This window comes from Corapipo altera, unplaced genomic scaffold (assembly GCF_003945725.1).
Source record: "Corapipo altera isolate COAL_440 unplaced genomic scaffold, ASM394572v1 146, whole genome shotgun sequence".
Classification (NCBI taxonomy): Eukaryota; Metazoa; Chordata; class Aves; order Passeriformes; family Pipridae; genus Corapipo; species Corapipo altera.
This window is the reverse complement of record NW_020884981.1, coordinates 407,081-433,323: the sequence shown is the minus strand read 5'-3', so window position 1 is coordinate 433,323 and position 26,243 is coordinate 407,081. Positions and strand designations below refer to the sequence as shown.

General features: G+C 55.9%; 3 protein-coding genes across 3 annotated transcripts in view; 1 reads left to right on the top strand and 2 right to left on the bottom strand.

Annotated features, from left to right (window-relative positions):
• Positions 1-97: 97 nt before the first annotated feature.
• Positions 98-3,113, top strand: METTL26 (methyltransferase like 26). The gene is made up of 6 exons (XM_027665789.1): positions 98-349; positions 1,401-1,563; positions 1,680-1,739; positions 2,210-2,277; positions 2,529-2,607; positions 2,677-3,113. Exons 1-6 carry the CDS (start codon positions 144-146, stop codon positions 2,722-2,724), a joined length of 624 nt encoding a protein of 207 aa, XP_027521590.1. The 5' UTR covers positions 98-143; the 3' UTR covers positions 2,725-3,113.
• Positions 3,114-3,499: 386 nt separating this feature from the next.
• Positions 3,500-6,026, bottom strand: WFIKKN1 (WAP, follistatin/kazal, immunoglobulin, kunitz and netrin domain containing 1). Its single transcript, XM_027665823.1, has 2 exons — positions 5,805-6,026; positions 3,500-4,990 (listed from the first exon to the last, which is right to left on the bottom strand). Exons 1-2 carry the CDS (start codon positions 6,024-6,026, stop codon positions 3,500-3,502), a joined length of 1,713 nt encoding a protein of 570 aa, XP_027521624.1.
• Positions 6,027-10,023: 3,997 nt separating this feature from the next.
• Positions 10,024-26,243, bottom strand: part of RAB40C (RAB40C, member RAS oncogene family) — a 38,669-nt gene continuing 22,449 nt past the window's right edge. Inside the window, exons 3-6 of the mRNA XM_027665844.1 lie at positions 25,252-25,312; positions 15,654-15,731; positions 14,731-14,953; positions 10,024-12,893 (exon numbers count right to left, since the gene is read on the bottom strand). Of these exons, the coding sequence (XP_027521645.1) occupies positions 12,613-12,893; positions 14,731-14,953; positions 15,654-15,731; positions 25,252-25,312 (643 nt within the window). The 3' untranslated portion in view covers positions 10,024-12,612. The remainder of the gene's footprint in view (positions 12,894-14,730; positions 14,954-15,653; positions 15,732-25,251; positions 25,313-26,243) is intronic.

Genomic DNA, 26,243 nt, shown 5'->3' with positions numbered 1-26,243 from the left:
GGAACCTTTTCCTTCCTTTTTTTTTTTCCTCCCCACCCACCCCGCCGTGGAAGCTCCACCCGCGGCCGTGGGGGCGGTCCCGTGGGCCGGTCCCGCGGGGGTGCCGGGAGCTGTAGTTCCCCCCATCCCCTCCCAGCCCGGCCATGGAGGTGCCGGCGGCCGCGGAGCGCAACAAGGGCCCGATCCTGGCGGTGCTGCGGGAGTGCGCGGGGCGCGGAGCCCCCGCGGGGGCGGCGCTGCGGGTGCTGGAGGTGGGCGCGGGTGCGGGGCTCCACGCCGCGCACTTCGCCCGCGCCCTCCCGCACACGCGCTGGCAGCCCTCGGACATCGACCCCCGGGCCCTGCGCAGGTGAGGGGGGCCCGGGGGGTTGGGGGGCCCGGGGACACCGCCTGCCTGCAGCCCCCTCCCACGGACCCGCGGCCCGGGTTCCCTGCTCCCCGCTTCATTTTTTCTAGGAAAAACCCCAGCTCCAACTCTCGGGCAGCCAAGGCTCTCCTGCTCCGTGCTGTGTTTTTTCCAGGAAAACCCCAATATCCAGCTGTCAAATGGATATTCTTTCCAGAACAGACCCACTCAACAGTGGGCCCAGGCTCCCCACTTTATTTTTTTTTTTTTCCCCGGAAAAATCCAATATCCAACCCTTTGGCACCTCAGGCTCTCCTGCTCACTGCTGTATTTTTTCCAGGAAAATCCCAATATCTTGCTCCCAGATGAGCTCGATGTGAATTTTTTTTCCAGCAAAGACCCTTTGGACAGCCCAGGCTTCCCTGCTTGACACTTTATTTTTTCCAGGCAAACCACAATATTCAACTCCTGCCCATCCCAGGCTTCCCAAGTCAATACTCACTATATTGTTTTTCAGTAAATCCCAATATCCAACCAGGCTCCCCAGCTCAGGACTTTATTTTTCCCAGAAAAGCCCCCAAATCCATCTTTTCCCCATGGAAAAAAATACACGTTGTGGGGAGGTGCCGGAATCGGCGCCTGTCCAGGGGGGGTTGTGTCCTGCCCACCCAGCAGCACCCACTGCCCTGTGAGGCTGCAGAGCCAAGACCTGGGTGGTGAATGTGCCAAAAAGGGTGTAAATCACACCAAAATCTGGCGGTGCTGGGGCAGTGGTACCGGGGGGGGTGCAGGCAGGCAGGAGCACAGGCTGCTCCGGAATGGCGTGGGGGGTTTGGGCCCTGGGGCCTCTCCGTCCATGTGCTGCTGGTTGTCCAGGTGCTGCCAGTTCTCCATCGGGGAGCAAAGACCCCCCAGCTGTGCTGCACCCACAACCTCCTCAGACACCATCCAGGAGTTCTGCCTGTGCCTGCAGCGGGAGCTGGAGGGATGCACGGGGGGGGGGGAGGACCAGGCAATGCCCGGCTGGGGCTCAGGTGGGGTTTGGTGCCCACAGCATCTCTGCCTACGTGGAGGCCACGGGGCTGCCCAACCTGCTGCCCCCCATCGTGGTGGATGTCTCGCAGGGCTGGGAGACGTGGGGGGGCACCCAGCCTGCCTCCCTCGACCTCCTTGTCAGCATCAACATGATGCACATCGCAGAGCTGCGCTGCACCCAGGTGAGCAGCACTCCCACAGGCCCTGTCCCCTGGTCTGAGAGTGCCAGGGCCAAGGAGGGGGTCCTAGGAGGTGTCCCCAAGCCCTTGACCTGGTCCCCACCTCTCTGATTCCCCAGGGCCTGTTCAAGGGTGCTGGGGTGCTGCTGAAGCCCGGAGGAGTGCTCTTCACCTATGGGGTGGGTCACTGTCCTGGTGTGGGAGCATCTGCAGGGCACAGGGCATCACTGGGAATGCTGGGGGGTGGCAGGTGGGAGGGCAGCTCCAGGTATGGCTGGGGAGGGGGCGGGAAAGGAGAGAGCTTGGGTTTAGGGAGTCTCTGCCTTTTGGGGCACATGCTGAGCCCTGGATGGGGCAGTTTTTGATGGGAAAGATGCTCATCTCCCTTGCCTTATCCAAGGCAGAGTCTGGGGGGGGGGCTGTGGAGGGTGATGGGATCTGTAGGGGGTGACAGGACCCAAGGTGGGTGACAGGACCTGAAGTGGGTGACAGGACTCGCAGAGGGTGATGGGACCCATGGTGCCTCTTGGGGGCCACGGCTCTTCCTGCTTGGCTTCTGTGCATGGTGGGGACAGCAGCCCATGGAGGGGGTGCTCAGAGGGACACAGCTCCCGCCTGCAGCTCCAGCTCCAGGTCCCTGTCCCACCAGCCCTACGCCGTGGATGGACAGATCAGCCCCCAGAGCAACGTGGACTTTGACCGCAGCCTGAGGCAGAGGTAGGAGGGGGCTGGGGTCCCAGGCTGCTGGGGGCCTGTCCTGTCTGTCCTGCCTGTCCGTGCTCCTGCAGCTGCAGGAAGCTCCCTCCCAGTGTAGTCCTTCAAGATAAGCAGCGTCTGGGGGAAGCCCCCGCACCCCAGGGCACCCCCGGGAGATGGGGATGCCTCGGGATGCGATGTCTGTCTGTCTGACCCGCTCCTCCCTCCCCAGTGTCCATCTGTCTGACCTGACCCAGCCTCCCTCCCCGCAGGAACCCTGCCTGGGGCCTGCGGGACACGGCGCTGCTGCGGGAACTGGCCGAGGCCAACGGGCTGCGCCTGGAGAGGATGGTGAGTGACGGGCTCTGGGGGGGGTCCCCAGACCAGTGGGCGCCTCCTGACCCCCAGCTCTGCCCCCAGGTGGACATGCCGGCCAACAACAAGAGCCTCATCTTCCGCAAGCTGTAACTGCCCGGACCTCCAGCACCTCCCGGCACTGCTGCCCCCACTGCTGCCTCCTCGAGGGGTCCCAACGTCCCCCCACAGGTGCCATCTGGGGACAGCAGTGATGGGTCAGTGCCACACTTGCCCCAGCTGGGGCTGGCCTGGCTAGGGGGTCCATCTCCCCCAGTGCCTTCTCTCTTTGCAGCAGAGTGCCACAGCCTGGACCAGAGGAGGACAGGCATGGGGGGCACAGGTGTGGGAGAGGGGGCACAGCACCCCTGGGTATGGGGGAGACTTCTTGCTCGGTTTGCTCCAAGGATGCTGTGCTGATGGCAGGGGGCCCATCATCCTTCCCCCTTTCCCAGGACTGTGCTGTTCCCCCAATAAACTTTGTGGCTTTGGCTCCCCCCTGACCCAGCAGCTCCCTGATGCTTTCAGTGCCAACACGAGGGGTATCTCCAACCCACCCCCAGCACCCACGGGGGTCAGATTCTGCACTGGGGGTGCTACACGGGGTCCAGAGGCTTTGCTGAGGTGGGAAAGTTTTTATGGGGAGCAGGGATGTCCTGGCAGACCTCCCACCCCTCTGCAACCCAACCCAGTTCCTTATTGCTGCTGGCCAGGCTGGGGGACACACAAGAGGGGGGCATGCAGCAGATAAATTACAGGGGAGATGGGAGCTGCTCTGGGGCTCAGCATGAGGTTGGGGGGAACTACATGAAGGTGCAGGGGCTTCCCCAGGCCACCCCCCTCCATGGTGTGTTTGCAGCTCCCCCCGTTGGCACGTCCTGGCTCTCCCCTAGTCCTGGAAGCGGTTCAGGAGGTCGCAGGTTTTCTTCTCCATCAGCTCATAGATCTTCTTCACACGCTTGTCGTTGGCTGCCCGGACGTAGCTGCTGGGGTCCAGCGTGGCCATGCCGTCGTGCACCTCGCCCATGATGATCAGTGGCCCGTCCTCCGCCGTCATGTTGGGGCAGGGGCAGCTCCAGTCCATGTCGGTCAAGGTCACCTCCAGGTACTTGATGTTGAAGAACTTGAGGCCCATCTTCTCGTCCTTGAGGACGTCCTCGAGGGCAAAGCGGGCAATGCCAGAGTCCTGGTCCTCCACGATCTCCATCAGCCGGCCCACAATGGCGAAGTCACTGCGACAGAGGCTCAGCACCATCTTGCTCTTGAGGCGGCAGGCCTTGCACTGCAGGCTCTTGGGGAAGGGGCACACGTCCTCGCACGTCTCCTTGCTCTCGAAGTTGTTGGTGTTGCCCTCGCAGCCGCCGTAGACGAAGGAGTGGCACTGCTTCAGCAGGTGGTTGTACGCCCAGCGCGGCTCCCAGTTCTGGCAGGGCCCCTGCACCATGGGCAGCAGGCAGGTGGGGCGGGCGCTGCCCAGGCAGGCGGCTCGGCACTCCTCGTACGTCTCAAAGTGGTTCCTGTTGGCCCCGCAGCCGCCGTAGCGGAAGGTGAGGCAGGAGCCCTGCTTGGCATCAAAGTGCCAGCGCACCTCCATGGCCTCGCAGCGCCGCCGGTCCGGCTCCTTCAGGCACTCGGCGCTGGGGAAGGGCTGAGGGCTGCTGGCCCGCGGGGTCCCCCCTGGCTCCCGCCTGACCACCGACAGCGGGAAGTCGGCGCGGAGCAGCCCGGCGGCGTTGCGGGCCGTGCAGGTGTAGATGCCAGCGTCCTCGTGGCGGGCGTTGTAGATGACCAGCTGGCCGATGTTGGTGACCACCACGTTGCCGTACATCTGGTCCGGCCGCATGATGAAGTTCTCCTCGCGCTCGCTCTGCTTCTCCCAGGTGATGTCCGGCCGTGGGCGCCCGCTGACGTCGCAGCGGAAGCTGACGGTGCCCCCAGCGCGCACGGACTGGTGAAAGGGGTTGGTGTAGAGGGCGGGGGGCACCGGCACCTCGGGGCCGGCACCGGGCGTGGGGCGCGCCGTGGTCTCCTGCGGCACCGGGCTGGTGTCGGGCCAGGTGAAGATGTGCTTGCAGGGCACGGTGGTGAGGCGGGTGCCGCGCAGACACGCCTCGGCGTCCATGTAGCACTTATTGTAGTAGGTGAGCCCGTCGGAGGCGCAGGTGAAGTTGGGCTCCTTCTCGCAGCGGTCCTTGCACTTGCAGACGGGCTGCCCGTCCCAGATGTCGCAGTCGGAGCCCTGCTGGGCGCACACGAAGCTCTCGCAGGACGCGGCGGGTGCCAGGGCCAGCGCCGGGGCGCTGCCGTCGGCAAAGCGCGCGGCCACGCAGCTCCGCAGCCCGCACACGTTGGTGCAGCACTTCTCAAAGTCTTCACAGTCCTGGCCCGGGAGGGAGAGGAGGTTGTGGGGAGGACATGGAGGTCACTGCCGTGCTGTGACTGTGGGGGTTGTTCCTACCCCGTGGGACTTTTGGGTGGGTGGGTGTCTCCCGTGCAGCTCTGTGCACCTTTGGCGTTGCTGGGCTCTGGGTAAGAGCCTAAAACCTCCCCAGCACTGCTGCACCGTCCCCGGCCCACCCTCAGCACCCCCAGGATGTTTAGGGGTGCAGTGCAGTGATGATGGGCCCTTCTCCCCCAAAGCAAACAGCATCTTGCCCCTCTCAGCTTTTGCTGGCTGAGGGGAGGCAGAACTCATTACACAGATGAATTGTGAAGGAGTCTCCCCATCCTGGGTCTGGGCAGCCCTAACCATGGTGGGGTCCGCTCACCACTGCAGAGCCCAGAGCCAGGGCTCTCTGGGATGGGCAGCCCAGTTCGTGGGTGTGCTTCTGCCCTCAGGGAAAAGTTGGGAGGAGATTGATTCTGTCCTCTGCCTGATGGGATCCCCGTCCCAGCACACCATGGCTGGGTGGGGCAGGGGATCCTGTCCAAGGGGCATGGCCTGAGGGGGAGGCGTGTGGGGGCAATAAGCAGTTTCTCTGCCTGTGGAGAACCGGGGAACATCCCCAGGGCACCTCTTATGCCAGCAGGGGCTTAGGGGGGGCAGAGCTGCAGCCGGGCCGATTGCACCGAAACAACTGAACCAGCTGTGCCACCGGGCACAGGACCCACACCCCAAACATCTCTTCGGGGACCTGGGGATGCCCCCCAAAAGCTGTTACCTCCCTCCGCCGCAGCCCCCCCCCCCCGCTCACCTGGTCTGCTTGGCACTCCCGCTCGCAGGTGCTTTGCGCGTCCACCCACAGGTTGGGGTTCAGCTGGTTGGGGCACACGCCCGGGTGCCGCGTCCTGCCCGGCTGCAGGCTCAGCCCGGCCGCCGCCGCCAGCACGGGCAGGAGCAGCGCGATGCCCACGGGGCCCCGCTGCCGCCCACCCGTGCGCTGGTCCCGGGCCCCGCGACCCCCACGAGGAGCCATCGGGCCACCCCGCGCCGCCGGCCTGGCTCGCTGGCGAGGGCTCGGGATAAATCACATTCAGGACGGAGGGAATGAGGGGGAAGGCGGGCAGGCGGGGGGACAAAGAGGAGGAGGAGGAGGAGGAGGCGAGGACCAAACCTCTGCCCTTCAGCACGGCCGGCGCCCGCCGGACCCCCGGCAACGCCGCCCTCCATCCATCGCCGCGCGGCTCTCGGGGACACGGTGGCAGCGGCGGGTGTCCCCGGGGCTCAGTCCATCCCCGGCGCGGCGAGCGGGGCGAGTGGGGTGGAAGGGGAGGACGGGAAGGTTGTAATCTGAATCCCCTCCCTTCCCACTGATGTTTCTGGGTGTTTGGAATGGGAAAGGCGCTGACCTCAGCCTCTAACCCCGGCGAGCCCGGCGATCCCTGGGCAAACACGGGGGGAGATCAAAGGCAGAATGCAGAAAGTCTCCAAAGAGGGAGAGTGAAGGGGGGGGGGACGACACACGAAAACCCGCTCGGCCCACGGGGCCGAATTCCTGCAGGATGAGAAAACAGGCAGAGCCTGCAGTCCGGTGGGAGGCACGGGGAGCCCACGCTGCGGGATCGGGCTGCCCGGGAGCCCCTCACCCCGCACCTCGCCCCTGGGCACCCACTGGCACCACAGCCAAAGGTGCCCAGGAGCGGGATCCCGGCAGCGGCACGGACCCATCCCCGCTCCCCAGCCGGCATCCCACGAGCGCCGCGCTGCCGGCACAGGACCCCGGTTCGCCCCGCGGGCTGGGTACCCACCCAGCCAAACTGGAGGGGCTCCCCCTGGGGCTCCCAGCCCTCCCTCCCCGCTGATTTACAGCCAGGCTGTCCTCTGAGCCAGACCAGACCCGGCACACTGCGCCTGGGCTCAACCAGCACGTCCCGCACCGGCCCTGAGCTGCCAGGAGCCGGCCCCGGCTCCCCGGCCAGATCCCCCTAATCCCCGCTGGAGACTGACCTGTAGCAGGAACATTTCATGGCATTTTGGGAGCATTAACTCTTCCGGCTCTGGTGAGAGCCTCAGCGCCGAGGGGGGTCTGCGGCCTCTGCGAAACAGCAAACCCGAGGGGCTTTTGCCCCGGGGGAGCAGCTCAACACCTCCAGCCTCTCCTCTTGGGGGGCAGGTGGTGGAGGGGACATAAAAAAAGAAAGGGAGCCCTTTCTTGTTTGGTTTTTGTTTTGGCGGGGAATCCAACTTACCCACACCCCGAGGGGCTTTTGCCTGTAATGGTTTGGTGCTCCCCTGGCGTGCAGCTCCTCGGGGAACCCCTTTTGCCCCAGACCAGATGATTTAGGGGGCCCTCGACACCCCCACGCTGGTGTGAGCAGGGTGTAGCTGCAGTGCCCTGGCACAGTCACCTGCCAGTGCTGCCACCTCCCTGCCCGGGCTCACCATCAGCTGTGCTGCCGGGGGCTCTGGGCTGCCCAGGGCAATGCTGGGGCTCCCCGGGGCCCAAAACCCCAAAGCACAGTCAGGTCTGTCACCAGCTGGCCACAGCCACACCTGGAGGGATGGAGTGTGTCCCATGGCTGTGCCTGGGATCCCCAGTTCCACAGCCCAGCAGCCAACCAAGGGTCCCTACAGCCATGGTTGCCAAGGGGAGGTTCTGCTGCCCCGGGACACTTTCAGGAAGGCTGATGTTTTGCAAACAGGGAATTGCATCAGGATAGCCCAGCTAGGAGCTGCTGGGGGCTATACCCTGCATACCCTGGCACCCCAGAGACCCCCAGAGCCACCCAGCCCCCCCCAGCCACCGGCTCCCTGGAGATCCCTGACCCACAAACCCACCCTGCTCCAGATGGGAAGCAGTGTGGCAGCTGCAGGGCCCCTTGCACCCTGGTGATGCAGCCCAGGGCTACAGAGCCACTTTGGGGTGCCCCAGAATCCTCCCAAGGGTGCTGGTGCTGGAGGGAACAGCAAAGCTGAAGCCCAGCTTTCACCCATCCACAGCCTGGGCTCTGTGTGGTCACAGCATGATGATGGTGCTGGGGTCTGGGTCAGCTCCTGCCCCACGGCCCCTCTCCAGAGCCAGAGGAGTAGCCCTGAGGGTGGCACGTGTTTCACACCAGAGCCCAAGACGTCTCATCCCTGTGTCACCAAGACCAAAGGCCATGAGGCCGGACAAGCAGTGGCAGGGAACCTTCACCCCAGTGGTGCAGCACTGGACAGAGAGATGCCAGTGCTGCGTGGTTGGAAATGCAGCTCCCAGTGACTTGAGAGCCTCACCCACCCCTGGGGACCCCCACCCAGCTTGAGACCCTCACCCCCACCCAGGCTCTTCTGGTGATTCTTCAGCTGAAGATGAAGGACAAAGTGACCCTCCCAAACCTGACCAAGCCCACAATACTTTCACCATCTCAAGGCCTGAAGCAGCTCTAACTTCGGTCTCCCCTAAACTGTTCACCTCCAAGTGTCCAAGCACCCATGGCACCCGAAAACAGGATTTTTGGTGTCCCTGTGTCCCATCCCAGACACAGATGTGAGTTTTATCACAGAATATTATGAGTTGGAAGTGACCCACAAGGATCATCAAGTCCAACCCTTAAGTGAATGACCCATACAGGGATTGAACCCATGACCTTGACATTATCAGGACCAAGTTTTAACCAACTGAGCTCATGCCAGGTTATGGTTCATCTTCTCCCTTCAAGACAAGGGAGTGGTTCAGCACTGTGTTCCGGAGAAAGGGTGCAGTGCCATGTGTCCCCCTCCAAAGACCCCCTGCACCCAGGGGGCTCCTGCCCCTCTTCCACACTCACAGGGACACGCACCCACATTTTCAAGCATTTTGCAGTCAGATGGAGGTCACCACCTCTTCCCAGCCTGTGAGGAAGAGTGGGACCAAACCAAGACACCTCAAATGGGGAAGGTGTTTGTGGAGAAACACACTCTGAGGAAAGACCTGAATCACCCCAGAGGAACCTGCTCCCTCCTCCTTCTCCACAGAGCCCTGAAGCTCTTCCAGCCTTCCCACCACGTTGAGGCTGTGCAGTGTTTTCCTGTCCTGCTCTTCCCAGGCAGACAGCTGTGGCCCAGGCAGCCCCCGCTGCTCCAGCGTAATGGGCTCCGGCTGTCCCTGCCCCACCTGAAACCACACACAGCCTTTGTTTCAGCCCTGCAAGAGGCAACAGACACTTCCAGAAACCCCTGAAAAAAGGGGGGGGAAAAAAGGCTCTTCCCTGACCAGGCTTTCACCTTAGCTCCAGGGTTTTCCAGGCTGCAGACACGATCTCATTTCCCCCTGCCCCCTCCCAGCCCTGGCAATTACTACTTAAGCCGTTAAAACAAGCGTGGCCAGTCTGGTACGAAGTGGAAAATCTGATCCTAGGGAAGTGAGAAGGCAGGGGAAAAGGGAGGTCAAGGGGAGGTGGGCTGGGAAAAAAGGATCAGACAAGAAGTCTCCCTCAACCCCAGGAGCAAATCCCCTTTCTTTGGGGCTCCCAGTGCCTCCGAGGGCCACCCTGATGTGACACTGGTGGTGCATCCTCTCCGTTTCAGTCACATTTATCCCAGGACGGCCTCCAGCTTGCTCCAGTCTGGGCAGGATGGGTGACGGCTCCCCCAGGATCACCTGGACCCAAAGAAGGGATTTAAGGCTTTACTTGCAAACCTGTCCCTGTGGAGCAGGGATGAGCACAATTCCTGGCAAGCTGCTGGGGAGCCTGGTTTTCTCCAGCCACCTATGGGACCAACTGTGTTGGAAATGAATCTGTGTTTTCTTAGAGCACCACTACCCCAAATCTGTGAGAATCAAGAACAGATTTAGCCTCTGCAGGTACAGAAAAGGGCAAAAAGCCACCACAGTCAGGAATCATGATTGTGAAGACTCCCCAGAAAATGTAATTTGAGTTATTTTCTGGATGACCTGGAAGTGGCAATACACCCCTGCACTAGAAGCAGCTCCCAATCCCCAGGTATGGGCAAACTGCCACCTTTTCCCTTCAACCTCTTCCCAGCCCCCACAAAACTAGATACAACTTCTCCACCTTTCAATTGGTAGATCAAAACAAACAAAAAGACTTTAATTTATACAAAACAAAACCATGTAGAATCAGTTGAACAACACTGACTGTACAAAGGAATAAAAAAATAAAAGGATAGTCCAAAAAACCAACTCAGGAATGGTACAAGTGTTGGAGAGCAGCTACAGACTAGTGTTGACGTCAGATGCAAGCATCTTTTCCTTTTAAATTAAAGTTTGTTGCTGGGCAATCACTCCAGGGAAATCATCCATCCTCACTCCAGACAGGATCCGTGAGACTTTACAGGGTGGCAAAACCCACACCAACCACAGGGAAACAGTGTGGGGAGGTGGCACACGTGGCACAGCCAAACCAAAGCAGAGGTACAGCCAGTTTTGAGACATGCAGCAGCTTGGTGGTTTCAGGAAGGAGCCCTCCATCCCTCTTTGCCCCACACACCGGTGCCGGGAGCAGCCGGGGCCCTGCAGTGCCCGGGTGGTGTTTCCCGGGAGAAGCCGTCGGTTTTGGTGCCCGTCACCTGTCGGCCGTATATCCCCAGGCTGCTGAGCCAGCGATTGTCTTCTGCTGTGTGTTAAGTGATGGGAAACAGGTGCCAGCCAGCCCAGACAGGTTCTCCAAATCCCCCGGCCTTGTGCCACCGCGCCGGGCCCGGCCCTGGCTTTGCTCTCGAGCCAAAGCACCACTACAAAGGATTCTTCTCCCCCTCCGCCTGCCTGGGGTTTAATTCTCTCCCCGCTCACTTGAGCTGGGTGATAAAGCAGAGATAAAGCTGAGCCAAGAGACCTGCCCCTGTTGTGTTCTGCAGAGGGGACGGGGAAGGCTCCAGTACCTCCCAGGTGGGCTCGGGAGCGAGGGAAGGCGATGTCCCCGCGGGGGGATGTGTCCAGCCTGGACACGGCGGGTCTGGCGGGTCTGTCGGCCGCACAGGAGCTGCTGCGGCTTCATCCTGCCCACACAGTGCAACGAGCGGCTTGGGGAGGGGGAACGGAGTGAGCCCAGGCCTTGAGGAGCTGCTGATCCCAGGAGCAGGACGGCAGCACTGTACACTTCGCTTCCTACCATGGTACTCACAGTCCACACACCCCGGCCACCCACGAGAATCTGCCACCACAGCTCAGCCCCACTGCCAACCCCCTGAGCTTCTGGGGTAAGGGCTGGGCATTACTTCTCAGCTTCCAGGTGAATTCCCAGCACAGGTCAGCTGTGGGATGAAGCCAGGAAAGCAGGTGCACTTGCTTGACAGAAGATCCATCCCAAGCTCTTGCCCCTTCAAAATCCAGGAGCTGTCCTATGGAGCAAAGCAGTTTGCTCTCCTGATCTTCTGGGACTGCCCCAAGAACTGAGTGACTTTGCCACTAAGGGACCTGGGGATTGCTTTTTCCCCACCCCGACCTTTCACCTTCCTAATCCCTGCTCCTTCACGCTCCAGTAGGAAAAGCCATTTCTGCCCTTTCCCACTTTCATCCAGGAGGAGCCACAGCAGTGCAACCTCAGGCAGCATCTTTGGGAAAGCAAAGCTGGAAGCAGCCAGAATCCACAGGCTGTCACACGGGGTAGTGTCCTCGATGGAGGGCACTGGAAGCAACAGCCAAGGTTTTGCAGCAATAAGGGACAAAATTCAGCATTTTTCCTCTGCTTTAGGTACAATGCTTCCACCCCTTGCTCCCAAATCCCCAACTGCCATCCCACCCTGCATCAGCACTCACAAGTTTTAGGGAGTGATTGGAATAAAGCAGCTTGGGGCATGTTCCACACGAATTGTCCTCTCCTTCTGCACACGCAGTATTTAAAAATGCCACCATGAGCCCAGGGGTGAGGGAAAGTCTCTTAAAGCATTTATGTGTTTTCATCAGAAAATCCTCCACTTCTCCCCTTTGCTGACACTGGGAAAGTCCATCCAGTGCTTGTATTTACATGGCTGCATAAAATTTTCCCTGACAGCTTCTTAAAAAAACCCTTAAAAAACAAGTGATATATATATATATATGTATAATATTTACATAAATAAGCGAAGGCAGCGAGCGCTGCCTTCCCCTTTCCAATTGGCCAACTCTTGCCTTATTTTCTGGGTTTTTTTGGCAACAGCAGGTGAACATCCCGGTGAAAACTGTCATTATTCCCCTGTCCCTGTTTCTTTTTGTCTACATCCAAGGATCACTATTGCACCAGCAATCTGTTCAGGAGGCCAAGAGTTAAAGTTGCAGCACAGACTCTCCTTGCCTACTCCCTTAAGCCTCTCAATCTTCCATTAAATCCATTGCTCCATTGAGACTTGATGAGCTTTTTTCCCCCTTCCCCCCTCCCCAGCCCGGCAGCTGCTGAATTTTCCACCCCAGGCCGAGAGGCAAAGCCCAAAGCATTCTTGGAGGGTCACTTGGCAGATCCTCTCTCCGGCAGCGCTGCGGGATCCAGCCGGCACCACGCTTCTTCCTATGCCAAGCCAAAACGTGAGCACATTCCTAACGCTTGTGCGTGCCATTGGAAAAGCAACCCATCCGAAAGGATCCAGTGGGAAAGGGCCGGGTGTGCAAACAGCTGTACATTGGTGGGTGGGTGCGGATCCGACAGAAGCTCCCGGTGCCCATCCTGCTAAGAGATCTTGCAGTTGTTGCGTGAGCAGTTCTGTGGGGGGCTCTGGGGCGGCCGGATGGATTTGGATCTCTTCAAGCTGTTCCCTTTGCTGCTGCTCCCGCCCCCACTGCTGGCCAAGGAATACGACCGGCCGTGCATCATCACTGCGTTCATCCCGTTGGCCATGGAGAAGGACTTCAGGTGGCTCTTGATGGTGACAGGCAAGGGCAGCTTGTCGATGAGGTGGACTGGGGTGCAGGACACAATGGCTCGGCAGCACAGGTCCTGCAAGCTGAACACTGCAGGAGAAAGGACCACATAGTCAAGGGCCAAGAGATTTCCTGGGCTGCCCTCATCCCACAGCTATTCCTTATGCTGCACAGCTCCAGCTTCTCGGGGAGAGATACCAAGAATGACTGCATAGGAGCTTTGAGGAGGGAGCAGGTTGGTTAGGAAAAAAGCTTGGGCAATCAAGGTGAGCTCTGCTGTTGGAGGTTTGCGCTTTGCCAGACACCAGCTTTGGTGTCAACACAGGGTTAGGCACTGCCAGCCCTCCCCTGCTCAGTGCAGGGGTGGCAGGGCCTGGCTCTGTTCCTGACAGACACTTGGCTTCTCAGCACATCCTCTGGCAACCAGGGCATGCCCAGGGAAGAGGCAACAGGGTCAGTAAGTCCTGAAACAGGACAGTGTTCCTTGGGACCTCCTCGGGGAGCAGCAGCTCTCTGCAGAACCCCCCAGGCACAGAGACCCCACCAAGCCAGAACACCACTCTGCTCTTCCCCGTTTCCCAGCAGCCTCTTAGCTCAGCCTGCACCATGTGAGCCCGCCTTGGGAAGTCCCTCTCCTTGGAGGGGAATTCCCATTCAGCGGCCACAAGAGGGCACGCGTTATCCTCCTCCCGCCCGCCAGTGCCACGCTGCTGATCCCGAGCACGCGGTCCCGACCCCGAGCAGGCAGATTCCCACTCCCGAGCAGGCAGATCCCGTTCCCGAGCAGGCAGCCCCCCATTCATAGAAACACAGAATCGTTCAGGTTGGAAAAGCCCTCTAAGACTATCCACTCCAACCGCTCCCCAGCACTGCCAAGGTCACCACTAACCCACCTCCCCAAGTGCCACATCTACACCTCTTTTGAACACCTCCAGGGATGGTGACCCCAACCCTGCGCTGGGCAGCTGTGCCAGGGCCTGACCATCAACCTTTCAGGGAAGACATTTTCTCAATATCCAATTTAAACTTCCTCTGGTACAACTTGAGGCCGTTTCCTTTTGCCCTATCTGTTCCCAAGCAGGCAGCCCACAGTTACAAAACCTCTGGAAGAGGTTCAGGAAAGGTCTGTGAATGCAGCACATTCCCTGCCCACCATCCCTCGGTGACCTGGAGATTGTGGCACAGCAGCTAAGTGTGCCACAGTCAGGGACAGGAGCCCAGGCAAAACATCTGGGGACTAGGGATGGCAAACAGGATTCCCCCTCCCTAGTGAGCAGGAGCTGAAGATCCATGGGAGGGCAGGGCACTCCAGGTACACAGATCTCCTGCTGCTCAGACTGCAGTGGGACACTTCCAGCCAGGAATAACGTGGGAACTGAGATTATTTTTCTTCAAAGCCAACAAGCTGAGACATAACACGGAATCTGCTTGTGGTTTGCCTCACTGCAGCCCATGTGCCGGGATATATGGAATCCCCCAGCCCAGTGCTGTCTGCTGAAGGCAGGGAGGAGGTTTAGTCCCTTTCAGCTCCTTGGGCTTGCTCTGCTTCCCTCTGGAACAGGGGGGACAGGCTCAGGCAAGGGCAAGGACCGAGGTGCTTACGCTTGGATTTGTCCCACACAGCCGTCTGACTGAAGTACTTTCAAGCTGGGAGATAATTGCCCTGAGCCTCCTGCAGAGTGAGTGGGAAGGTGGAGGATGCCCCAGAGCACTGCAGATCCCAGACATGCTGAACTGCCCTGTGGAGCTGCCCAGCCCTGCACCAGTCCAGGCAGCTTGTGGCTCAGCTTCAGCTTGTCTGGCCCAAGGCACTTCTCCCTGTCAGGTGGATTCAGCTCCCACAGTTCCTCAGGAACATCCCCCCCCAGCCAGCCCCATCCCTCCACGTGAGCCCAGCCTTCCCCACAGGAGCAGCCTCCTCGCTCACCTCGGTTGGGTCTCCAGATCTTCTCCATGCCGTGCCGCATGAGGACGATGCGGGACAGCTCCGTGAAGGACTCGATGACGTTGAAGTTGCACAGGGGGCTCACCTCGAAGAAGGTCATGCAGTTCTTCTCGGCGTAGGCCCGCGCCTGCTCCGTCGGCACCTGCCGCTTGAAGGCCAGGTGGAGCCTGTTCCCCACCAGGATCCGAGGGACACCTGGGGCGTGCTGGAACAGGGAAAGGAGTGGAGAAATCATGGCTCTCGTGAAGGGCCTGGAGGAGAAGCCTTGTGAGGACACTGAGGGCACTTGGTGTGTTCAGCTGGAGAAGAAGAGACTGAGGGGAGACCTCGCTGCAGTTCCAACTGCCTGGGCAGGGGCAGAGGAGGGGCAGGGACTGAGCTCTGCTCTGGGGGGACCAGGGACAGCAGCCAGGGAATGGCTGGAGCTGTGTCAGGGCAGGGTCAGGTTGGATGTCAGGAAAAGGTTCTTCCCCCAGAGGGTGGTTGGGCACTGACCAGGCTCCCCAGGGCAGTGGGCACAGCCCCAAGGCTGCCAGAGCTCCAGGAGCGTTTGGATGATCCTCTGGGGCACATGGTGTGACTGCTGGGGATGGTCCTGTGCAGGGCCAGGGTTGGACCTGATGACCCTTGTGGGTCCCTTCCAACTCAGCACATTCTGTGATCCTGTGATTTTAGAGGGAACTTCCCTACCTTCCTCGACCATTCCCAAGCTCTTTCCTACTACTCCAGATTTACACAGAGGTGGACAGCAGGCACTTATCACTTTGCTCTGCTCAGTACTGCACTGCCACCATGTCCCCTCCATAGCAGAGCCATTCCTGTCCCCATATCAGAGGTGACACCTCAGGTGATACCTCCCCAAATTTCTGCTATAGATCCCTGCACATGTTCTTCCATTCCCTTACCTCATCTATTTCCTTTATCCATCGGTCTATCCCATCAAAGGACCAGCGATTAGTGATGTCATACACCAAGAGAATTCCCTGGAAGAAAATCAGAAGCAATCAGGAGGTTTCATAGTAGGCAACATGAAAAGGGGGGGACATAACCTGAAAAGACCATCTCCAAGTGCAGAAACCAAGAGGGCAAGAGACAGAACGTTGCTCCAGCTGCACCATTTGTGTGCTGATAGGGCAAAAATGGAGACAACAGGACTGTGCTAATGCACTCCCAGGTCATTAGGGAAGGTTTTACTCCTGTTTTGGCTTTGGCATCCTCCAAATCATTTCCAAAGCTGCAGTCTCTACACAGGAGCAGGAACTGCCTTGGTGACTGTGTATCTGGAGGAGCAAAATACACCTCATCCTGTCACAAATTTGATACAAGTTCACTGAGGCAGAAACAGTCTTTTTCTTTCCCCTTACACAGAAGAGCTGCAGTCAGTGGCAGACAGGCAGCAGGGCAGGACAGAGTCAATCACGTACACCCCTCTTCAATGTGTTTTCCCTCTACAGAACAGTCTCACTGTCAGCCCTGTGCTGACAAGGAAGAAGCTGAATGATGCCAGTAAGCCCCACAGCATCTCTGCAGGACTGAGCTCTCAGGACTGGGATCCACCCGGGCTTTGCTGAAGGTGTCTCCCACTGTCACTGGCACACCGACACAGAACAACCCTTTCTTCTGGCAAGAGGTACCTACAGCATCCTCAGGCCCACCTCCATTGTCCCTGAACACCACCCACATCCATGACTCACTTCCCAGTCACCTCTGGAGTTGCAGCACAGTGGTGCTGGCCCAGGACTGGCACAACCCCAGGCAGGAGCAGCTCCTTGGAGTCTCCACCTCACCCTGAGCCTGGTTAGCAGGACCCAGGAGCGTGGCCAGACTGGTGGCCACCACTCAGGTCCACAGCATCTCCCACCAAGGAGCTCTGCTCGACTCTGAGCATTGCTGAGGACAGACACGAGGGCAGTGCTGGCCCTGCAGGCACAGGAGGCAGGGCTCGGTACTGGCTGGGCAACACACAGCATTTAGGGAATTGTCCTCAGCAGCAGCATTTCTCCAGCTCCCCTCTTATTTTTCTGACTTCTTGTCACTCTCTTCTTTGCAATCAAGGACATTCCAAGTGACAACAGGCACTCCAAGCTGACTTGGCAGAACTGCAGTTGAAGATGCCCTGAAATGGGAACTAGGGAGGAGCAGATGATCTCATGCTGAGAGAGGAGACAATCCAGCTGGGAAGGCAGCACTGGATGAAAGGGAACCCAGGAGCAGCAAGACAAGCTAAAGGCAAACCAAACCAGATCACTGAGCAGCAAGCTCAGCAAACCAGTCCTCCCTGAATCAGGGGTATCCTGAGGAACAGCTGCCCCTCCAGTGAGGCCCCAGCACAAGCTTAAACTGGCAAAGGAAGGGCTCAGCTGGCAGCCTGGTCCTCCCAAGAGGTGCCTGGATTCAGCCCAGAGAAGGAGAGAGCTGACAAACTGCCCACCATCTGTCCTGGTATGAGTCAGGGACCACCAAAGCACCCTCACCTACCTGTGGAGTTGCTCCTTCATTCCCTGAAATGGAGGATGTGCTAACAGATGGAAAACACCAGCTATCCAGTCCTCTCAAAATCCCTGCTGCTGCTAAAGCCCATGAGGGGCAGCCTGTACAGCCTGTATCTGATACGCTTCAAATTTATGAAAAAATAATCAGCAACGTGAGATGTGGAGCACACAGGAGTGATAAACTGGCATCTGAACCACGAAGGCACCTGAATCCTCCCAGTGAAGTCACATCTGCAGCTGGCACTGCTGCCCCACAGGAACAGCAGCCTTCCCCCAGTGCACTGCGTGTGCCTTGACCTTGTCTGCCTTTCTTTCAGCTCTTTCAGAATAAGCAGCTCTCAAAGCCTGACCAATTTTATAATTTTAGAACAATTCAGATTCCTTACTCTAGAAAATTCTGATTTTTTCAGCTTTAGTCCCAACCTCACTGCATGGTGCTTCCACCCCAGGGTAGGTGCTCTCCAGGCAACACTTGCTGTTTCTGCCCTCACTGTCCCACCCACATCTCCACATCTGCACCTTCTGCACAAAGGCTCAAATGTACAAAAACAGAAGGGGAGGGGGCACAAAAGGCAAGTCAGGTGTGGTGGGTTGGCTTTCGTGTTTGACAGCCCAACATGAAGAGTGAGCCCTTCCAAGTGTGGGTTTGAGGTTCTTCTGAGGAATCTGCCATTTTCATAATGGCAGAAGTATCTGTGGGATGGGAGAAGCATCTTCAGTGTCCTCCAAAGAAAGTCTGGAGCTCATGCCTAGAGTTTGTAATTTTTTTTTGCAGTGCCATTTTTAGAATAGCCCAAAAACGTCACACTCAGAAAGAACTGGAGGTTGTTTTTGTTTTGGAGGAGAAAAGGGTCAGTTTCTTCCACACTTAGAGAGGAAAAATTAGAAGGGAGTAATGATTTTCCATAATTAAAAACATCCCACAAACCCAAAGACACTGCTTTTCAAGAGCCCCATCTAGAAATACTTACTAGCAGGATACATCACATTTTAAGTGCATATTAAAAAAAAACAAGACTCTGAGCTTTCTTTTAATTTTTCCTCTATTTGTTTTGATTTCCATCTTCCAAGGCCGCGCGTGAGAATGAACGAGAGGCAGGAAACAACGAAGCAAAGAGTTTGATGACCCCCTTCCAAGATAAACGGCCAGCAGGATAAATGAAGTCTACTTCCTTCATCTCTGGATTGACAAGTTCCTTTAGCCAAGAGAAACAGACCCAAGAGCTGTCTGCTCTTGCCAGGAATATGCTTTAGGAGGAGAGAGCTTTGCTGGCAGCTTCCGCCTGGATCTTCTTTAAATAGGAATAAGGATAAAACATCAGCAGAAATGCAGCCCCACGTTCTCAGCGGGGTGGAAGGTCAAGCCCACAATTTCTAAAAGCAAGAGATGACATCCTGTCTGCCAGCTGGGCCTCCAGGCCACGCCACAGCTCCAGCACACACATTTATAGGGAAGACTGTCAGAAGACACCGAGGCCAAGCTGCCTGTGCCCTGCTCTGTCCCCATCCTGCCCAACCCAGCTGTGCTGTAGCTCAACAGAGGGAGGACACAGCCTTCTAAACCTCTGGCCAGCTCCTGGTGCTGCCAGATAACCTTGTACTGCTTCCAAGTGGTGCTGGCATGCTCTAGACACCATGTTTCCAGAGCACACATCCCAAATCCACTCTGTCATTACCATCTCTCCCCCAGAGAGAACAGCACTCAGCTATGCACACAGAGAGAGCTGGCTCCATCTCTGCAGACAGTTCCAAGTAAGATCTGTCAGGTTTTTTTAAAGTCTGCTTTGGAATAACGTGCACAGAATTTTAATTTCCTCCACTCGACAAATGAACAGTTTCCCATTTGCAGCCTAATTTGCTCTCTAAGTGCCTAGATGGTTGTCAACACTGTATTCTCTCCATGGCTCTCCATTTTTAGCTTCACAAAGCCCTTTTGTGAGCATTACGTACCCCAGGTTCCCACAGCATGCAGTAAAAGCTCCACACTCAGCTTCTCAGATCAAGGGTATCCTGGACCCCTCACAACAGCCTTCCTTCCTTCCTTCCCCAACCTGCCTACAGCTTCTGTGTGAGGTGGAAGAGGACTGGACTCATCCGCAGATCCATCTCAGGTCTTTTCACAGTTGATTTTCAGAGTTCATTCCCATTCTGGTTTTGTTCCACACTACTGAGATTGGCACAACCCTCAGCATAGCAGTGACAGAAATTTCCACATGAGTGAACAAGGAACATAGAGAGATCACCAGTCATTGTATCCAGCAGCACATGTGGACACTTACTCTGCCAAAAGCCAAATTTGTTTCCAGCAGGAGCTGACACACAGATCTGTCCACATAACCACAGTGGTGGTAGGGAAGTACCATCTCTGCCTGCTTGCAGCAGGTTTGGACCAGGTTTATCAGCAATAAGCTTTGAAAGGCGAGTGGAAATCAGCGTGTTCACTGTTGGTGCAAGGCAGCCTTGTCCAGAAACACTTCCCAGATGCTTTAGGAGCTGGATCTCACAAGGAACTGCTGGGAGCACTCCCATGACTGCCAAAGGCCTCGGCCCAGTGCAGGCAAGTGACAGGGTGGCCAGGGAAGTGTCACTCACTGCTATTCTCCACTGATGGAAAAAAGCTGTTGCTGAAGAAGCCTGAAGACCCCCAGACTGGATTTCTCTGGCCCAAAGGATGAAGCAAACCATGAACAGAAAATCCAGTACTGACAGGAACCAGAACACTCTGTCCCTCCTGCTCTTTTTGAGCTCCATTTGGTCATGGCTTTCCAGCTGGCACCTCGGGCCTTGGCTCATGGGCAGTTACATCCTGCTGCCAGGCCATTTCCCAACACCACAGCACACTGGGGGGTTATTTATCCCTGTGCTTTTGATAAATATTTTGGCAGGCAGGGCAGACTTCTCCAGTAGCTAGACAACCCCACCTGAATGACCCAAGGCAGGTAAGGTATTTGCTGCAACCAAGAAAGCAGAGCCTACACCTGAGTCTGCTGAGCTGCCAAAACCCCACCATCTTCCTGCATACTAAGAAGCCCTTAACAGGACAAACAGCAGCTCCTCAAAACACCTGCCTAAGCAGAACTCAACAATATTCATCATTCCTTTAGGGCTGCAGCTTTGCTGTAAGATGGGAGCATTTTTCACACTGTCTGGGAAGAGTCTGGCAAGCCATACTTTCAGGAACAGTTTAAATCACTGGTATATGAGGACATCAGGAATGATCCTAGCACTGCTTCTTCCTGATTGGATCAGGAAGCACCACCACAAGTCTTCTTCCCCTCTCTGATGACTCTTGGAATAGTTTGCATCTGCTCACAGCAGCCAGAAGAGCCACAGCTGCTCCCAACAGCCGAGACCAGCGTGCCAGCTCTGCTGTTGGAATATTGAAACCTTGAAGCCAAGCTCAAGAGGAGTACAAGTCCAAGAGCAAAAAAGATTTCTGCAGCACCTTTAAGCATCACTAAATACTATACCCTGAACTGCGACAATTAACATAAAAATCTTTCTGCAGCACAGCAAGCTCCAGACTCCCTGAGTTGGTTCTGCACATGCAACACCACTGGGTTTCCATCTCTACCTCCCCGGCCCCGCTGTCTCCATGACATGGCCTGCACACTCTCCTTGTGCCTGAGGCCAATGCTTGGCTGTCCCAAACACAAACACTCCTTTTTTGCTCCAAAATGAGACCCTGAAGTGATGGCCCTGCTGGCCCTGCAGACACCAAGAGGGAAGGGATGAAGTGGAAACTCAATCCCCAGAGAGGCCAGAGAAAAGGAAGGGGGGGTCCCAGGCACAGCAGTCCCCACAAGACTCCACCTTGAGCCCAAGAGCCCCTTGTGTCTCTAATGAGATCACATCTGCTGAGCAGGGCAGAGAGGAAGGCAAGAGCTCTGTGATCCTCACAGCAACCCCTGGGGCAAACACGGCTGGTGTGCCTTGGCTGGACGAAGGGGTTGGTCCTTGTTCAGAGCCAGCTCATCAGGGCAGTGAAGCTGTTTTATTGCAGATGTTTTCCAGAGGAAGAGGTTCCTGCTGAACACGAAAGCCACATGTATGGACCCAGGCAAGTGGAGTTGAAATTGGAGAAGGCATCAAGGTACCCAAGTCCTCCCCCTGGGGAGGAACCAGCCTGAAGTTCAGCCTGAGGGCTGTGCTGCGGAGGAAAGAACTCCCAAGGTCTACTCCTATCTGGAGACCGTTTTTCCATGTTGCAACCTCTCCAGGGTTTACTTTAGAAGATTCAATTCTTATTGCTATGCTCAAGAAACAAGAAGGAGTGTGTGGGAAAGTCCAGTGTGCTTCCCTGGCTTGAAAGCACTTTTCAAGTGTCCCTTTAAGCACTGGCTATTCAGACCCTGGTAACGGCTGCCAGCTTGCTGAGCCAGCCTCCAGTTCTCACAGCTAACCTGTCAAAATCCTCTCTGGAACCTCATTCTTCAAGGTCCCCTCATGCTCCTCAGTCCTCGACCCTGCAAGAACCTTCTGCTAATTCTCAGTGTGAAGCTGCTTGTGGCCAGTTTACACCAAGCTGTTCTGGTACAAATATCACACTGCACTGCAAACAGAGCTTTTCCTATGGCATCTCTGTTCTCTGCTGGATTTGTTCTTCCTAAGCTTTTGGCTTTTAGGTTAAAAAAGCTGCTTCTCTTGCCTCTGATGGGGTTTGCGTCAGCCTTCCCACAGCAGAAGTCTTGGAGCCTGATGATTCCAGGACAGCAGAGAGGGAAGCAAACAGCTGAACCAGTACAGCACACAGGCCTGAACAAATCTTGGAGACCCCACCTGGAGTACTGTACCCAGCTCTGGGGCCTCCAACATCAGAAGGATGTGGACATGTTAGAGCAGGTCCAGAGGAGGCCACAGAGATGCTCCAAGGGCTGGAGCCCCTCTGCTCTGGAGCCAGGCTGGGAGAGCTGGGGGGGTTCACCTGGAGAAGAGAAGGCTCCAGGGAGACCTGAGAGCCCCTTCCAGGGCCTAAAGGGGCTCCAGGAGAGCTGGAGAGGGACTGGGGACAAGGGATGGAGGGACAGGACAAGAGGGAATGCCTTCCCACTCCCAGAGGGCAGGGTTAGATGGGATATTGGGAAGGAATTGTTGGCTGTGAGAGTGGGGAGGCCCTGGCACAGGTTGCCCAGAGAAGCTGTGGCTGCCCCATCCCTGGAAGTGTCCAAGGCCAGGTTGGATGGGACTTGGAGCAACCTGGGCCAGTGGAAGGTGTCCCTGCCCATGGCAGGAGGGTGGAACGAGGTAGGCTTTAAGGAGCTTCCAACCCAAAACATTCCATGATTCTAAATCAGGCAACTCAGGAGCATTGTATCTCTTTCGCTGCCAAGACCACATTGGTCAGGTTGTGTTTGTGCTCAAGCCATGCCAAGAGGAGTCAGCTTCTGCACACTGAAAATAACTGGAGGTGTTGGAAGTCCATCCTTGCAATCATGCAGGCATTTGTTATTCAAAACAAACAGTCCTCTTGCTTTGGTTAACCATTCAGAGTATAAATTTAGATGCTTTCCCCTTCCACTGAAAGATGTGGGGAGTTATTTAAGAGAGACAGTACCTGTATTCCTGTTAATACAGGAATATCACTATCACCACATGGGAGCCAACCACTTCATGCTGAAAACAATGAGTTTTCCTCCAAGCTGCCTGGAGCAGACAGTACAAGGACTGCAGTCACTAGTCTTCAAGAGGCTTTCCACTGTGTTTCACTTCCCTTGGGAACTCCTCCTCCTGGGCAGACTCACTCCTTAGGGCTGGTTTGCTGCCTGAAGGGAGGTGGGAGCCAGCTGGGGGTTGGTCTCTTCTCCAAGGTAACAAGGGCAAGAGGAAACAGCCTCAAGTTGTGCCAGGGGAAGTTTAGGTTGGATACTGGGGAAATTTCTTCCTTGAAAGGCTGGTCAGACCACTGGTGGTCACAGGCTGCCCAGGGCAGTGGTGGAATCACCATCCCTGGAAGTGTTCACAAACCCCCTGCAGAATGTGGTGCTCAGAGACATGGTTTAGTGATGGCCTTGGCAGTCACTTGGCTGGGTTAATAGGTGGACTCGATGATCTCCGAGGGCTTTTCCAACTCTAAGGATTCCATGATTTGATGAAGCATTCACACTGAAGGTCCCCCTGCCTGGCCAGATACCTTATGGCACCCAAATGTCGTATCCAGGCTGCAGGAACCCCATGGATGTGCTGTGCCAGTACCTCACAGCTCCAGGCCGGTTCTAGACCTGTCTCTCCATCCAATTTCTCATCACTCCTTATTTCACCTCCCCCCTCTGCCCCAGTTCCCTCGGTGGCAGCAGCAGGTACAAGTTCTGGTGTGTGGGTGCAGCCCTGTGGAGACACAGCACTTGCTCTGAGGAGCTCACAGGCTACACTGAGGGAAGATTCTGCACAGTGGCTGCAGACAGGGGTAAAAGCTCTCAAATTGTATTTCTGGACATATTAGTTGCTGCTTTCTATTCCCAGTTTGTTCTGGGAATCTGACACAGCGAGGTCTCAGAAAAAAGCCTGACCAAAGCTAAGCTTCGTGGTCACCAGCAAACCACACTGACCAGGCTCTGGCCATTTATAACTGCTGAGGGAAGTGATGTGGCCTCGAGCCCACAGGTTCCATTAGGAGGTTGTGGACTCCCCATCCCTAGAAGTGTCCAAGGCCAGGTTTGACGGGGCTTAGAGGAACCTGGGCTAGTGGAAGGTGTCCCTGCCCATGGCAGGGGGTGGAATGGGATGAGCTTTATAGTCCCTTCCAACCCAAACTGTTCTGTGATTCTGTGATTGGAGCTCCAGACTTTTCTGAAATGTGTAAGGGTAGAGGAAAGCTTAAAGTTAAACTCAGACACGGGACTGAGCATGTGAATGGGAGATCCTGGGCTCTCCCACTGCAGAATTCCAACACTCCTTGCCCAACACTTCTGCAAGCACCAGGAAATTGGCCTCTGCTTCAAAGGAGCTGCCTCAAAGCATCCAGACCACCAGAGATGTGCACAAACATGAATGAACAGGACACCAGAGGAGATCTCAACCTCACATCCCAGGTGAGGTGTTCCCATGTCTACAGCATAAGGGAATTTGCAGGAAGTCTTAGGGAAAGAGAGCAAGATGGATTTTCCCAGTTTCAAAAGCAAAGGTGCTACAAGGAGCAAAAAGCCAAGAGTGGCAAGAGCTTAAATGAAAGTGGCAAAGTTTCCCAAAGGCTGGGAATCTGCCAGGATACCAGCACAGTCAGGAGGCTGATAGGCGGCTTCTGACTCCAAGTGTCTAAGAGAGGAGGAATTTTCTCCAAAGTTTTCCAATTTGGAAACAATAAGGTAAATACAGTAGCTCGTTAAACGCAGGGAGACTTTATCTTGGAGAGCCTCTGTCATGTTATTACAAGGACAACAACAGAACCGTGAGAAAACACTAAAAGCAATTTTCCAGAGGACCACAAGGATTTTTGTGCTGTTGAGGATCTTGATGCTATTCTGGAGCAGGCCCCAGAGGAGAAACTCAAACTGTAATGCTCTGCCTCAAGTTTTAAGGAACACACACACTTTACGATCCAACTGAGCTGCTCTAGTTCCAAGTTTGCCTCAGACACACAAGTAGGAGCCACCCCTATTTTTGGAACTGACTCGAAGGCAACATAGCCTGGAAGAGCTCCACTGGGAAAGCCAGTGTCATATTTAAACAAATTTGGGAAACCTCAGAAAGTAGGAGCTCCCACATCAAAGCTTAAGGCACATCTAGAGCAAGAATTGCCTCGTCCTCTCTAACCCCACCTCTAGAAATTAATACTGAACACAGCCTGTACAGACCTTTTCTGTAGGAGTTTAGCAAAGTCTGTCATTCCCTCCCCTTTCTCCCACCATTTCATAAGAACAGAATCCCAGGCAACAAGATGTTTCTTGGCATCTCCATAGATCCTTTTGCTGATCAATGCCTTCCTCTTCAGAGCTCTTTACTACAGTAGAAAAGATTCCTACAGCCTAAAGGAAAAGCAAATGCACCTCTTCAAAGCCCTGAGAGCGGCACTTACCTGGGCTCCTCTGGAGTAGGATCTGAAAATGGTGCAAAATCTCCCTTGCCCTGAAGTGTCCCTGAAACAGAAAAGTTACAGCTGTGAAATGTGGAGAATTGACTCCCATACTGCACATCTCCTGCTGGACCCAAAAAACCAGAATAAAATCAGTGTTGATCTTGTCAGATCTTTAGAACACACACGGTACCCAAAGTGCTCCACATGGTGGGTTTTTTGGGAAGAATCAGTGGGTACAACACCACCTTTGGACACAGTCAGACACTCAAGAGGTTGCCACTGTCATTGTGCTTCCCATGGAGAAGGTACAAACCCAAACCACTTGGCTTCAGCACTGTCTGATGATGTATGAGGGTGCAAGTCATTTTATTTCCCTGGGCAAAGGATTTTCTGTCTTGTTCCCTGCAGCCCACGGGAGTTCAGAGTCAGAGTGAGTCTGCAGAGCTCTCCCTGGCATGGAGAACATCTGACCTACCATAAGATGAATGTAACCACTCCAGGGAGGAGAAACTGTCTTACACTGTCTGGCTTCACTTATTTTTTCACACAAGTTTTAAAAATTGAAAATAAAGGGAATTCTCTTATACCCAGATTCCTGCCAGACCTGGTTGATCCCACCCTATGGAGAGCTAATGAACAGGACTAGGGAACAGTGTTTCTATCCCACTGGGACAATAAGGGGCTCTTCAGTCACTATCATTTTTACTGACTGTCTTAGCAGGGTATAACTAAGTTTGACAGCATTACCAGCACTCCAGTGCCTGTGGGAACATCTGGGACAAAAAGCCAGAGCCCAGTACACCAATTTAACCAGTACAGACTTAGATGCACCAGGGTAATCAGAGATACATTATCATGTTTGCCAAATCTATTCCCTGGGCCAGAATAAAAGACATTAATGACCACTGAAAAGACTGATGATTTGCCCCCTCAGCCCCAGATTTGCATCAGCTCCATGAGAAAGGCACTGACCTCAAGTTCAGGCCAGTCAC

Coding starts and splice junctions, on each gene's coding strand:
- METTL26 (XM_027665789.1), top strand. CDS start 144: ATGGAGGTGCCGGCGGCCGCGGAGCGCAACAAGGGCCCGATCCTGGCG. Junction 1,740..2,209: donor GAGTGCTCTTCACCTATGGG/GTGGGTCACTGT, acceptor CTGTCCCACCAG/CCCTACGCCGTGGATGGACA. Junction 2,608..2,676: donor GGCTGCGCCTGGAGAGGATG/GTGAGTGACGGG, acceptor CTCTGCCCCCAG/GTGGACATGCCGGCCAACAA.
- WFIKKN1 (XM_027665823.1), bottom strand. CDS start 6,026: ATGGCTCCTCGTGGGGGTCGCGGGGCCCGGGACCAGCGCACGGGTGGG. Junction 4,991..5,804: donor GGGAGTGCCAAGCAGACCAG/GTGAGCGGGGGG, acceptor CTCCCGGGCCAG/GACTGTGAAGACTTTGAGAA.